The sequence below is a fragment of the Poecile atricapillus genome, chromosome 2 (genome assembly GCF_030490865.1).
Source record: "Poecile atricapillus isolate bPoeAtr1 chromosome 2, bPoeAtr1.hap1, whole genome shotgun sequence".
Lineage (NCBI taxonomy): Eukaryota > Metazoa > Chordata > Aves > Passeriformes > Paridae > Poecile > Poecile atricapillus.
Window position 1 is genome coordinate 35,978,910 of NC_081250.1, and position 12,541 is coordinate 35,991,450.

The 12,541-nt window shown below is 35.9% G+C and overlaps 1 protein-coding gene across 1 annotated transcript in view; it reads left to right on the plus strand.

Moving 5' to 3' along the window:
* PLCL2 (phospholipase C like 2) overlaps positions 1 to 12,541 on the plus strand; it is a 98,879-nt gene that overhangs the window by 67,721 nt on the left and 18,617 nt on the right. The window contains exon 5 of the mRNA XM_058832282.1: positions 7,374 to 7,449. Coding sequence (XP_058688265.1) covers positions 7,374 to 7,449 — 76 coding nt within the window. The remainder of the gene's footprint in view (positions 1 to 7,373; positions 7,450 to 12,541) is intronic.

The following is a 12,541-nucleotide window of genomic DNA, read 5'->3' on the forward strand; positions in this document are numbered from 1 at the left end:
ATTTTCTCAGGCCTACAAGGATTAGTTTTATTAAGTGTTTTTTTTTAATCTTTTGATCCTGAAATGTATTATGGCATAATCTTGTCTTGCTTCTTTCTGAAGAAAAAACTTGTTTCCCATGTATGTGTTTTCTAGACTATAAAACATTTCAAAAAGAGGTGGGAGAGGAAAGGTAGGCTGAAAAAATTAAACCATGAGTCTCTTCCTATGTTTTTCCCCCTTAAGTGGATAAACTGCCGCTGTCAGGTACAGCATTACATTTTTGTCATACTATGCCAGTGAATTCACTAAGTATAATGGAAAAGTTCATCTGCTTTTTTTTTTTGGAAGAGGAAGGTGGTTTAAAGTCTAAGGAGAAACATAATACTTGATTAACTTGATTATATCATAAGTTGTGCTTGAGGAGGTGATCCTTCCCCTCTGTTCAGTGCTGCTGAGGCCACACCTGCAGTGCTGTGTCTGGTCCCAGCTCAAGGGAGGCATGGATGTGCTGAAGACTCAAACAAAGGGCCACTAAGGTGATGGAACATCTCTCCTACATGGAAAGGCTGGGAGAACTGGAACTGTTTAGTCTGAAGAAAAGAAGGCTGAGGGGGATCTTATCAATGTATATAGATGCCTGAGGAGAAGGATGCAAAGAGGCCAGAGATGGGCTGTTTTCATTGATGCCCAGTGACGGGAGTAAAGGCATGAAAGGAAAAACAGGAGGCCCTATCAGAACATCAGGTAACACTTTATGACTGTAAGGGTGACTGAACACAGGAACAGGTTGCCCAGAGAGACTGTGGAGTCTCCAGCTTTGGAGACACTCAAAAGCCATCTGGACATGGCCCTGGGCAGCCAGCCATGGTAAGTGGGCCTGCATGAGCAAGGCGATTTGGGCCAGATGACCTCCTGAGGTCTCTACTAACTTAATGACTGTGCTTCTGTGTTAAACTTATTTTGTTGCATAGTTGAAGAAATATTTTCTAATTTAGACAATACGTTTGCTAAAAACCTTACTGCTTTGAAGGAAATTTGGTTTGATGTGATGAGTCCTTTGTTTGTAGAGAAGTAGCAGCTAGAAGCTTAATTTTCTTACCTTGATACTTTGGACTGTATTTGGATAGGAGAAAGATCAGCTTTTGTTTATAGACTTTTGAATTTCCTGTGCAAAACGACACCTAATTTTTATTTATAATGAAGTTATTATTGATTGTTGTCTTGAGCGAGACAGCTCAGTTCTTTTGACTGGAGATGTTAACTTTATTAAAATTATTTTTTATATGGAGTCATTTAGGTTGGAAGGCACCTCTGGAGATCATCTAACCTCAACCCCTTGCTCAAAGCAGGATCAGACAGAACAGGTTGCCCAGGACTGTGTCTAGTTGGCTGTTGAATATCACCAAGGGTGGAGACTCCACAGTCAATCTGGGAAACCTCTTCCAGTGTTTGACCGCCCAAGATTCCCCTCAAGCCTTCTCTGCCCCGGGCTGACCAGTCCCAGCCCTCTCAGCCTCCCCTCAAACAAAGGATGCTCCAGTTCCTTAAATCTCTGTGGCTTGGTGCTGGACAGTAGTCCATATATTTCTTGTACTGAAAAACCCCAAACTGGGATGAAAGCTTCAGCTGTGACCTCACAAGAAAGAGACTGGAAAAGCTCAGCATGGGTTAACAAAAGGGGAATGCTGTTAAGCCAACCTGTAGCCTTCTACAATGAGGTGACAGTCTTGGCAGAGCAGAGGAAACCTGTGAATGTTTTTTTCTTGGTAGAAGTTGATTTCTGTTTATGGTGGTCCTGTTAGAAGTTGGATGTTTCAGAATTCTTTCAGTGTGGTGTCCACAGTGTTAGAACAATTCGTTTGAGTTGTAGGGGTTTGCAATCTCATTTTACAGTAATTTCCTTTCTTATTTGCTATAACACCATTCCTCTCCAGCAGAAAATAAAAGGCAGCACGTATAGTTTAAAACAACTTATGCAGCTGTAGAGCAAACTGACCATGGCAGTTGTCACTGGAAGGACTAAGAATAGTTCTTCTGCTTGTTCCAGTGCCACAACAAAGATGCCTTCTGGTGCATTGACACTGAATACTGGACTGCTTAGATACAATTTATACAGACATTCAATTAGAACTGACCATGTTTTGTTTGAGTTCCCGTTACCTATAATGGTTCTTGAGGGCAAAGAGTTTATAAGGAGTGCCTACCAGAGTTCCTTTCCTTGCTGTTACTCCTTGGGGCAGTGGTAGCAGCTTCTGATTCTCACTGTGTAACACATCTGTTGAAGTGGTGCAGATGCTATTAGCAGTTTAGGATGCCCTTTATTTGGTTTTCCTATTTTTGTGAAGTGTTGTTTGCTATTGGTGCTATTTGTACCAACTTGGGCTTAATGAAATGTCTGGAAAGTGCAAGTTACATGTTTATTACTGTCATTAAGAGCTCCAGTTTTGCTTCTGAATACTGAAAACACATATATTTATTAGAAATTATATAGTTTGTGATTTCAGAAATATATCTAGTATGCAGAGGTTTGAATGAAAGTAGAATGTGAGCACCATTTTAATGAAGATTTGATTTACACCTACTGTAAGTATGGTTTCAGTTTTGCTGTTGGAATGTAGGTCTAACAGTATTGGCAACACATTCACAGATTTCAAAATCTAAATGTGTGGTATGCTTTTCTTGCTAAAAATAGCATTCATCCTTGGTGTTGCAATTCTGTCAGTGAAGGTGTTTTCTCTCACTGAGTTTCATCAGCCAGACACAGTTTGTCATTAGTTGATTTTTCCATTTTAAAATGTAGCTGATGTCTCCTTGTGTGCTGTCAACCAATTTCACATGCAGAGGATTGGATAAGTCCTGGGGTTTTTGTAAGATTTCTCTCCCAAGGTCTATATTGAATGGGATATTTAAAATATTTACAGTTGAGTTTGGTTACATATTTTCCCCAAGCTGGGGGCATAAACAGAATGTTTTATCTTCTACCAGAAGACCTATCTGTGTGAGCCTAATAGAAATAGATTTTGTTCAAATTCAGCTGAAATTAAATAAGTGGTTTCAAATACATGCATGTGTATGTACATGTGAGCACTTGCATTGATCTACATAGTGTTAGCTCATAGCACTTACAAATCAGACAACAAACTTTGAACATTAAAAACTTATCCTAAAGGGTAGTCTAGACATGTATATATTTAATTTTAAGTAACCATCTTAATGAGAGGGCTCTGTTTTGCTGAGAAGGACGATAGATTTTTTTCAGTATATGAGTTTTTAGTTTGGTTTGTGAGGACAGCATCACATAAGTGATGGACTGTTAACAATGCAGTTCCATCAGTTTGAAGCAACAACTGGGATTTCTTACCATCATTTTTGGCTTTTTAAGGTAGGAATAATATCTATAATAATACAGGTCTCCATCCTTATTGCGAATTCTGGACTAATAATTTACTGTTTATTTCTGAACCCCCTTAATAATAATTTAATTTTAAAAATATCTTTCTTGACATTTGTCCATTTGTTAGAGTAACTAGGTATAATGCTTGCATGATTTAACAAATAGAATTTGAAAAATATAATAAATAGATCAAACTGTCATCTCAACCTCTGCAAAAATGTGATGATTTCAAGGCACATAAAGCATACCATTTTACATTTCCTATTTTCCATTGACCAACAGAAAAAGTAAGATGGTCCAGTCTGTAATGAGTACCTGCGAAGTTGTCTGGTCATGCTAAGATTGGGTTATAGTTGTGGGGGTGGAAATTGAAGGGAGAGTTGAAGCAATTTCAGCATATCTTTTAAGTTCTATATTTAAAATACATTTTTGGATATTTTGAATCTTTGCTTCCAGAAAAAAGGCAACATAGGTTAAGAATGTGAATCAGTATTGTGAAAGGCTTACTAGAAAATATAGCTTACTAAACTTATGTAACATGTGTTCTTTTCTTGAATATGCATGGGTTATTTACAATACATTTTTAATGATCAAGTGGTAACTGGTTGTTCCCTATTACATTTGTTTCAATTTCTCTTTCCAGATTTGCCACTGATTATATTCTAGAAGTGTAGAGCACATTCTACCTGGTCTTTCTCCTCAGTTTCCACCTCTAATTTCCCTTGAGATTTCAATGTCTTACTCTGCTGCAGATATAGTGTTTTTCATACTGAAGCTCCTGCTTACTCATCATTTTCTGTTTCACTTTTATATCAATCACACATATACATACCAGTATCATTTGGATTAGGTTAATTTTCTGTTTAAATATAGCCATTTATACATAGTTGTTCCATATGCTGTGTCTACCAAAAGTCTTTCAGTCTCTGTGAATGTCTACATGAGTATTTTTATGAGGTTATAATTTTGGCTTGAACACTAGAAAGAATTCATATGTTCAAACACTCCATAGAGAAATTTAACAAATAGCTGGATACATACTAAAAGGTGATTGTGTGGTGAAGAGCAGTGTAAAAATAAAATTAGAATGAACTAATGCTATTGCTTTATTAATCAAGCACAATTAGAAGGTGACACCTACTCATGCACCCAGCATACTACTCCATTATTTTCTTAAGGAAGGACATTTGAAAATTGAGGTGTTCCATAATACTGATGGAATGGTAGTGGCAGTCAATTCCTGAATTATTGCTAGCTCAGCCAGTTTTGCTCTGCAGGGCTGTTAATCTTAAATACAGCTTTGTATGTATTTTAGAAACCAAAGATACTGAAAGTAACTGTTACTGGTATTGATAATATAAAAGTGGATATTAGAATAATTTCTGCCACATGAAATGCGTTGCCATTTTTCTTCAGAATTTGCAGAGGGCATTCCCTTTGATCTGAGGGTATTTAGCAGCTTTCCATGCTGGAACTGTGAAATATGAAATTGGCATGTTATTATAAATTCTTCAGTGTTAGCCTGACCATGATGAAAGAACATTAATACAGTGATTAGTTTCTTTTCCTTTCCTCTGCAGAACTAGTAAAACTTTGTTTTGTCAATACAGAAAGTAATCAAAAAAGCAGTAATGTAAGCATTTTTATTCATCTTAGAATTCTCTTATTTCTGAAAATCAGTGTAGTGTCTCAGAGTAAGCCTTCCAATCAGCTAAGACTTGTTCTTCACTGCTTCTAAATTATGTGATGTTCATGTAGGGCATATGAAGGAAGCAGAGCAGATAGATATGTTCTGTGTCTGGAATAGGACCTAATTGAGATGATTTAGAAATTACACTATACACATGGGGTTAGGGAAACAGAGTAGGGCAGTTGTAATATTTGTTACAATTCCTTCAAAACAAATACCTTGAACAGGCAGCACAGTTGTCCTTTTTTTTTTATGAACTCCACTCAAAGGAGTGCTCAGGTGAAAGGACTCATATTGATAGAGAATCCCTCTCTAGTCTTTATTATTGTGTATTAGCATCCCAGAAAAGTCCAAGAGTCATACATGCTCAGCAGTTCATGTTTCAAGGTGATTTTGAGTTCTGAAAAGCCTGCTTTACAGTTTCCTTTCAGCTAGTTAGCAAAATAACATCGGCTATTGGAAGTATACAGCTGACATCAGCTGTGTTTCAGTTCTCTTCGTTTAAGTTCCTTGCAGAAACAAATATGTTACGTGATGTACATGTTGAAACAGGTAAATCCTTGTCTGTCAAGCAAATTTATAGTGATCTTATTTCAATTTGTGAGCTCTGTTTTAGAGAGTGAATAGTAATGAAACACAGTGGAACAGGGTTTTCTCCTTGGCTGATTAGGAATAGTCAGTTTGCAGCATTCCCTATGTGGGTGAAATATAGTATTCTCTTATTTAAATTGTCTTCAATTTGTTGCACTTAAATAGTAATCACCATAATGCTATTTATAGGTAGTTTTTGGTTGAGTGAATGTTGATATTTATATTCAAAGAACATTCCAGTTAAAAATGGGATAAGCTGAAGTTTTTCATTTGCAGCTTAGCAACCTGATCAAGTTATTTTTGCTCCATATATTATAATTTACATTTATTTAAAACAACCCTGACAACTGACATAATATAAATCAGGCTAAGTAGATAGTTTAAACAAAGATTAATTGGGATGTGAGGATTAAATTAAATTATCCAATAGGATCATATCCACATACGCTAAAGTTGCTTATTCACATGCTGTTTGTGTGTAGCATGAGCTAAAAATTTCAGGGTTTGCATCATTTTCTTTATTGGTTCAAACTGAAATAATAGAAGTAGAACTAGAATTATTTTTAAATGCTTTGCCATTTGTTTAAACCAGGTTTTTGTGCAGCTGACAGTTATAGAAGCCTGCAGAGTAGTTTGTCTGTGCAGGTGTTTTTCCTCCTCACTTGCTTGCACACTTATCACCATCAAAAATCTGAGATTTGCTTGCCTGCTTCTCAAAATTGATTTATGCCTTACTTGGAGCAATGTTCAGAAAAACAGCCTCAATGTCATTCAGCTGGAGAAGGCTTCTTCTAATATGTGTGTGGAAGTCATGCCTCTTACAGTAATTTTTCTCTGAGGAAGAGTGTTAGAGAGGTTTGGGCTTTTTTTCCCTCTAACATGGAATGTTCCTCCTCATAAAAGCAAATTGTGGTCTCCTAAGGAAAAGCAAGTTCCACATGAACACCCACATAAGTAACACGTCAAAAATTTAGTCACTGTTTTAGTGGAGAGAAAATTGTCTGCTTGAGTGGATACCAGAGATGTCAGTGGGTAAGGTGTGAAGCAGAGTTGTTACTTGTCAGTACATACCCTAGGCTGAAAATTCTGCATGGTTCCATCTTAGTAACTGGAATTCAGCTGGGCTTCCCAGAAAGGCTTTTTGTTTAGAAAGATCAGCTAAAGGAATAATTTATTTTTCTTATCCGCCACTACCAGCCTCAAGTGATTTGTTTTCCTCTGTAAAGCATTGTCTCATACATATGTGCAGGTCAAGCCACAAAAGGGAAAATGTAGAGGAAAAAATCTGGAAAAGCAATGGAATGATGCCCAGGAAAAAGGACGCACCGGGTCATGAGTGATCATCATTCTGAATGTTGGTGTGAATGAGGGAGATGAAAATTGCATCCAGGTTATCTCACCCAAGCCACCAAAAGTGAATTGCCTGGTTTCACGATTTCCAGTTGCTTTGATAGGCAGTGAGCTATGGAGTAGACATTTTGCTTCAGCGTTCACAGATCCCAGCCCAAAATATTTGTATTTTTTTGCCTTTATGCTATGTTTAGGGCACTTCTCTGCCTCATTATGACCAGGAAAATAAGTGTATTCGTTATGTTAATGATAAATATTAGTTTATCAATTTGAGTTCAGTTTTAAGCAGCATTTGCAGATGAAAAATGTTAAGTAAAAGTTTAATTTTACTGATATTCTGTATATTTTAATTTATTTTCTCTACAGATGATTCACACCATCAGGACTCTGGTTGAAAATACAGATAACTTATATGAGAAGATAGTACAGTGTCAGAAAGCAGGTAAGTAGAAGCTACTTTTAAAAAAGATACAGAACTTAATGCGGTTTTTTTTTTTTAATTTTCCAAAACTTATAATCAATATTCAACTACAGCCAAAAAAAGATGCCCAAAACCCAAAATCAAACAACTAAACAACAAAAAAACCTCATACAAAAATAAGGAGATAACTGTAAATTAGGCAGATCCAGTAAGAGTGAAAAGACATTTCTAATCATAGAAATCAAAGATTCATAGAATTACATCTTGAATTTGGAAATTGCAAGTATTTTACACATGGACAGTAGCTTGTCAGTATAGTAATTTCCACAAATGAAAACACAAAATTACAGGAAACAAAGAGAACGATCTTTCTTCACACTGAGATTTTTTTAACCATTTCCTCCTCTTTCTCTATGTGAGAACTTTTCTTTTTTTGTTGTAGTAGCCCAATATCTTCGAGAGCCTTGGTGAAGTTTGAATTTTCTGAACATTGCCTTCTGATAATTATGTGACAGTAGTTCAGATGTTTGGTTCCTGTATTTCTCTAGATCTGTTGGGTGGATGCCCTCTGGTTCTGTGTGGTTCCCACAAGTTCTCTGAAAGGTTTTCTGGGTCTGATATGTGGTTGAAATAGTTGGTCTAACTGCTTCTTGATCCCTTCACAAACTGACCCTTTTTTTACATGATGTTTTGTAATAGTTTTCTCATTTGGAAGCAACTGAGTTTTGAAGGTTTCCTGCTTGTTTTGATAGCATGTCTGACCTTGTTTAAATATGCTTGTTTTCTTTTGACTTTTTAACTGTTTTATAAGTAATGTTATGAATTTGCTCAAAGTGATGCATCACATTTTGCATCAGAAACAGGAATGCTGCCAAATACTCAGCCAAAGCATTTACAGCCATGTTTTGCGTGACTCAATTGGAACAAAAGCTTTTTATATACAAATACATTTTTATCTACCTGCTATTCAGCATCCTGCAGCTCCCATTATCTTCCATGATTTTCTTCCATTCTTTGATTTACTTCTCTGCTCTCCTACAAATTCCAGTCTCTTTGTTTTGTTCTTTTTCCCCAAAAAGAAAAAAGTTATAGTCTTACACCCTCAGCCTTCCTTTACAAACTCTCTTCTATTAACAGTAGCTTCCATCTCAGATCAGCAGCAAGGAAGGCTTACCCACTCAGAATTTCTAGATCACCCTTGATTCACAGCATATACTTCTCAGACACTGTGAACTTTAGTCAAACCATAGAACTGTCAAAATACCTGAAAATTTTAAGTTGCCCTATTTACTTGAAGTTGTCAAACATAAATACCAAACATAAATTACCAAACATAAATACCATGAGTGACAAAATATTATTTCACATATCTTATTGATAGATGCAAAGATTCACCTAAAATACTGTGGTGGTTTTGGCTGGGATAGTTATTTTTCTTCCTAGTAGCAGGTATGGGACTGTGTTATAGAGTTGTGCTTTAAAATGGAGATAATGCAGAGATGTTTTTGTTACTTCTGAGCAGTGCTTACACAGGATGATGTTTTGCTTTGCTTGTGTGCATGGCTTTTGCTTTACCCAATAAACTGTCTTTATCTCAACCCACGAGTTTTGTCACTTTTACTCTTCCGATTCTCTCCCCCATCCCACCCAGGAGGAGTAAGAAAATGTGCAGTACTCAGTTGCTGGCTGGGGTTAAACCACAGCAGTAAAAATAAAAAACATATATAATATAAAAATTTTATAGAAATTTTTAAAATTTTATAAAAAATAAAACAAAATATATTGTGCTGTCATAAGGCCATTGCCTGGTAAATGTGCTTGTTTCTTAAATCATCTCCCATTTATGTGGTGATAGTGAGCCTTTATTTTTTAGTGTCACCACTAAACTGTCTTAAGCAGTTTAGATCCTTGGTTAGAGGTAAGGCAAAATTTTGCCCAAATTTTTGTATTTTAGAATTGTTGCTGTTCAGTAAAGACTTCTTTCTACTAGCTTATATGGCTTCCTGTAAACTTCTATATATGTCTGACTTTCTTGAGTCCTACTACCTTATTTTACAATGGGGACAGTTGAGTCCAGAAATTCTTTGTTTAAGAATGCTAAAGACTTAAAGCCTGTACTAAATAGTGGAGATTTTGATCTCCTTCAAATGAAAACCCTCCAGCACGGTGACATAAGCCTAAGTATGGATTATGTAATAGATCCTGCTATTTAGGGCAGCTTTAGCCCTGCAGGGTCAAGACATTTTTTAAGATGAATGAGCTGAACTGAATTACCTTTTAGTATCAATGGGTTTTGAAGATTATCTTATGACTGATTGATCTCATGATCTCAGTAGATGCTACTCTAATTATGAGTGAAAGATTATACGTTTTCCTATGTATTTTCTTGGTAAGGAAAAAGCAAAATCATGCCTTTGTCTGGGCTTTTCTGTTCTGTGGCTCAAAGAGTGAAAAATCTGCTAAAAAAAGAAGTACACAAGCTGCCAATAAATAGTAAATTTTTATTGTCATAGCCAGGCTTAAGAGAGAATATTGTTAAATAGGGAAAGTGGATTCATTCTATTGACTGTTTTCTATCTCAAGTTTAATAATAAGACTTTTGGCCTCCTATAGAATTCAGACCTAATTTGAAAATAAATGCAGTATTATTTCCTTGGTTGATAGCCTTTTGGATATGCAAAGATGCAATTACTGATGTGGCTGTTTTCAGAATTCAGGTTCTTTGCTATTAATATTCTCTGAGAGCATTTAACTATAAACATTTCTCCTCATTTTGTTTCTTTAAAATTAAACCCTATGTTTTCTTCATATCAGCATATTAATTTCAGCTCAACACGTTCAGTTCTTAGTTAAATAGTTATTGAAAGTATTTTAGATACATGAATATTGAAAAGATACAGAAACATGATATTGCTTTTCTTCCCACTGTACTTTTCTTCCTTTCAGAATTAAAAAAAAATCCACGGAACTTGAAGATGACTTGAATTTTGTTGCTATTAAGTCAGTTAAAGATGCTGCAAGAAAATAGAATCTAGTTGCTAAAGGGAATTTGAATATAATCTGGTCCATTCCCTGAATCTCTTAGAGTCCTAAAATGCTCCTGTATTTTTGCTGAAGAATTTGAATGTCCAGGTCACCTTACCCCATTTACTCCTTTGTACTCAAATCACATAATTCCTGAACTCCTCTTTTGAATCTTCCATTGCATTTTTTTGCTTTATAATTCAAGCACTTCCTGAGCTCATCCTTGGTTAAAAGAGAGAACCATGATTTAGGAATTCATTTTGGTGTTTGGCAGTGGAAGCTCAGAAGAATAGTCCAAATATTCATTAAATTATGAGGAATGATAATTACCAAACTTGCTGGTGATAAAGAACTACTGAACTTAATCAAATGTAGATATGACAGTAGGATTTTAGAGCAACCTGGAGTGGTGGAAGGTGTTCCTGCACATAGCAGAGGGTTTGGATCTAGATGATCTTTAAGGTCCCTTCGACCCCCCAAATCATTCTAAGATTTTATAATCCTGGGAAATATAAAATCATTAAGGATAAATTTATGAGTTTAGGGGAAAAGATAGCCTTGACAATACCTGCAAGGAATGGTCTCTGAGGTTTCTGTTTTAATTCAGAAAATTAAGTTATTGTGTAGAGTTCTAGCAGTGTAAGTTTAGTGTTAATATGATGCATAAATGTGTATTTCAGCACTGTTTGCTGAAACTAAGAATGAATTAATTTTTATGAATTCAGATTTATAAAAAGCACACATATTTCTTTCCATATAATTTTATAGGCATAGCCATCCCATGGCATCTGTGCAGCCAGAATTCTTGTTCAGATTCTTGTTTTCTGGGATCTCAGCTACACTGTCCTTTCTCTGCATTTGGCCATCATAGTTTTCCCTTATGCACGTCATTTTCCTGGCTGTCGTTTTGATGATGTCTGTCCCTGGATGGATTTTTATGCTTTTTTCCTATTGTGCGTCAGGACTTAGCTGCTTTCATTTTTCTTGAGTTTGCTCATTTGGTAGCAAGAATTTCCAGTGCCTGATGGATTTTCAGCTCTCGTCATGCTTTCTATCATGTTGTCCCACAGGCTCTCTGTAAACATCCACCAGGCTACTTCCTTTGAATTTGTTTTTAAAATTATCCGACAAATATAGCTAGATTGACACATGTCCTCCTACCACCTTAACCAAAATAGTTTTCATTGCTTCCTTGTACTCCCCACTCTTCCTTTATCCATCTGTTCTCTTTCTTCCTCATACTTTGAGTCTGAGTTGTTGGAGCAGAGTCTGTCTTACTTATCCCATCTATACAGTGACTGACTTTATTTAATAATGCAAGTAATGAATGACATAAAAGGAGTATATTTTCTAACACATACTTCAAAGCAGCCCTTCAGCAGTGTCAGTAACAGGATATGGTTTCAAGAAAGAAAATAACCAGCCATTCTGGATGCCATTAAAGATGAACACAGTACGCAGTATATGTTGGAAAAAGGTTGATCTGATCTGCATGCAGAAAAATACTAAGGTGATGACCATACAAATACTTGAAATACTTCTGGTAGTTGAAAATTAAAGGAATGAAATCAATTTTGTTGGAATAGTTGTAACTCTTACTGTTGAGCTTTTTTTTTTTTTTTTCCTACTATTTGTTCAGGTTATTTGTATTCTAAGTTGGTTTTTGACTTAGGTTCACCAAAATAAAACATAAGAAAAAGTAATATTCTGGCAGATTAGATAATCCACTAACAGAGCAAAAGAAATTTATGTACTTAACTATTGAGGAGCACTTTTGACTTGGTATACAGGTAGGCAATTGGGTTTTTATTTGAACTATGAAAGGCAATGACTAGGTTCCCAATATTTCTGCAGTTATGCCTGACTTGAAAATGAATTCATGGTTTTCATGGTTTGGGTACTGTGGAGTTCAGCAGAACTTGATCATCCATGTCTTCTGAAATACTGCCTGTCATCAGCAGGTCTTGACTCTTGGTTAGAAGAAGCCATTGCATTTAAACTACTGTTTTGTAAATAGGGAGTGAAGGAATACCGCTCTCTCTGTTATCATTGGACATTTTGCACCTGAGCAAATTTAATTTTTTTGACT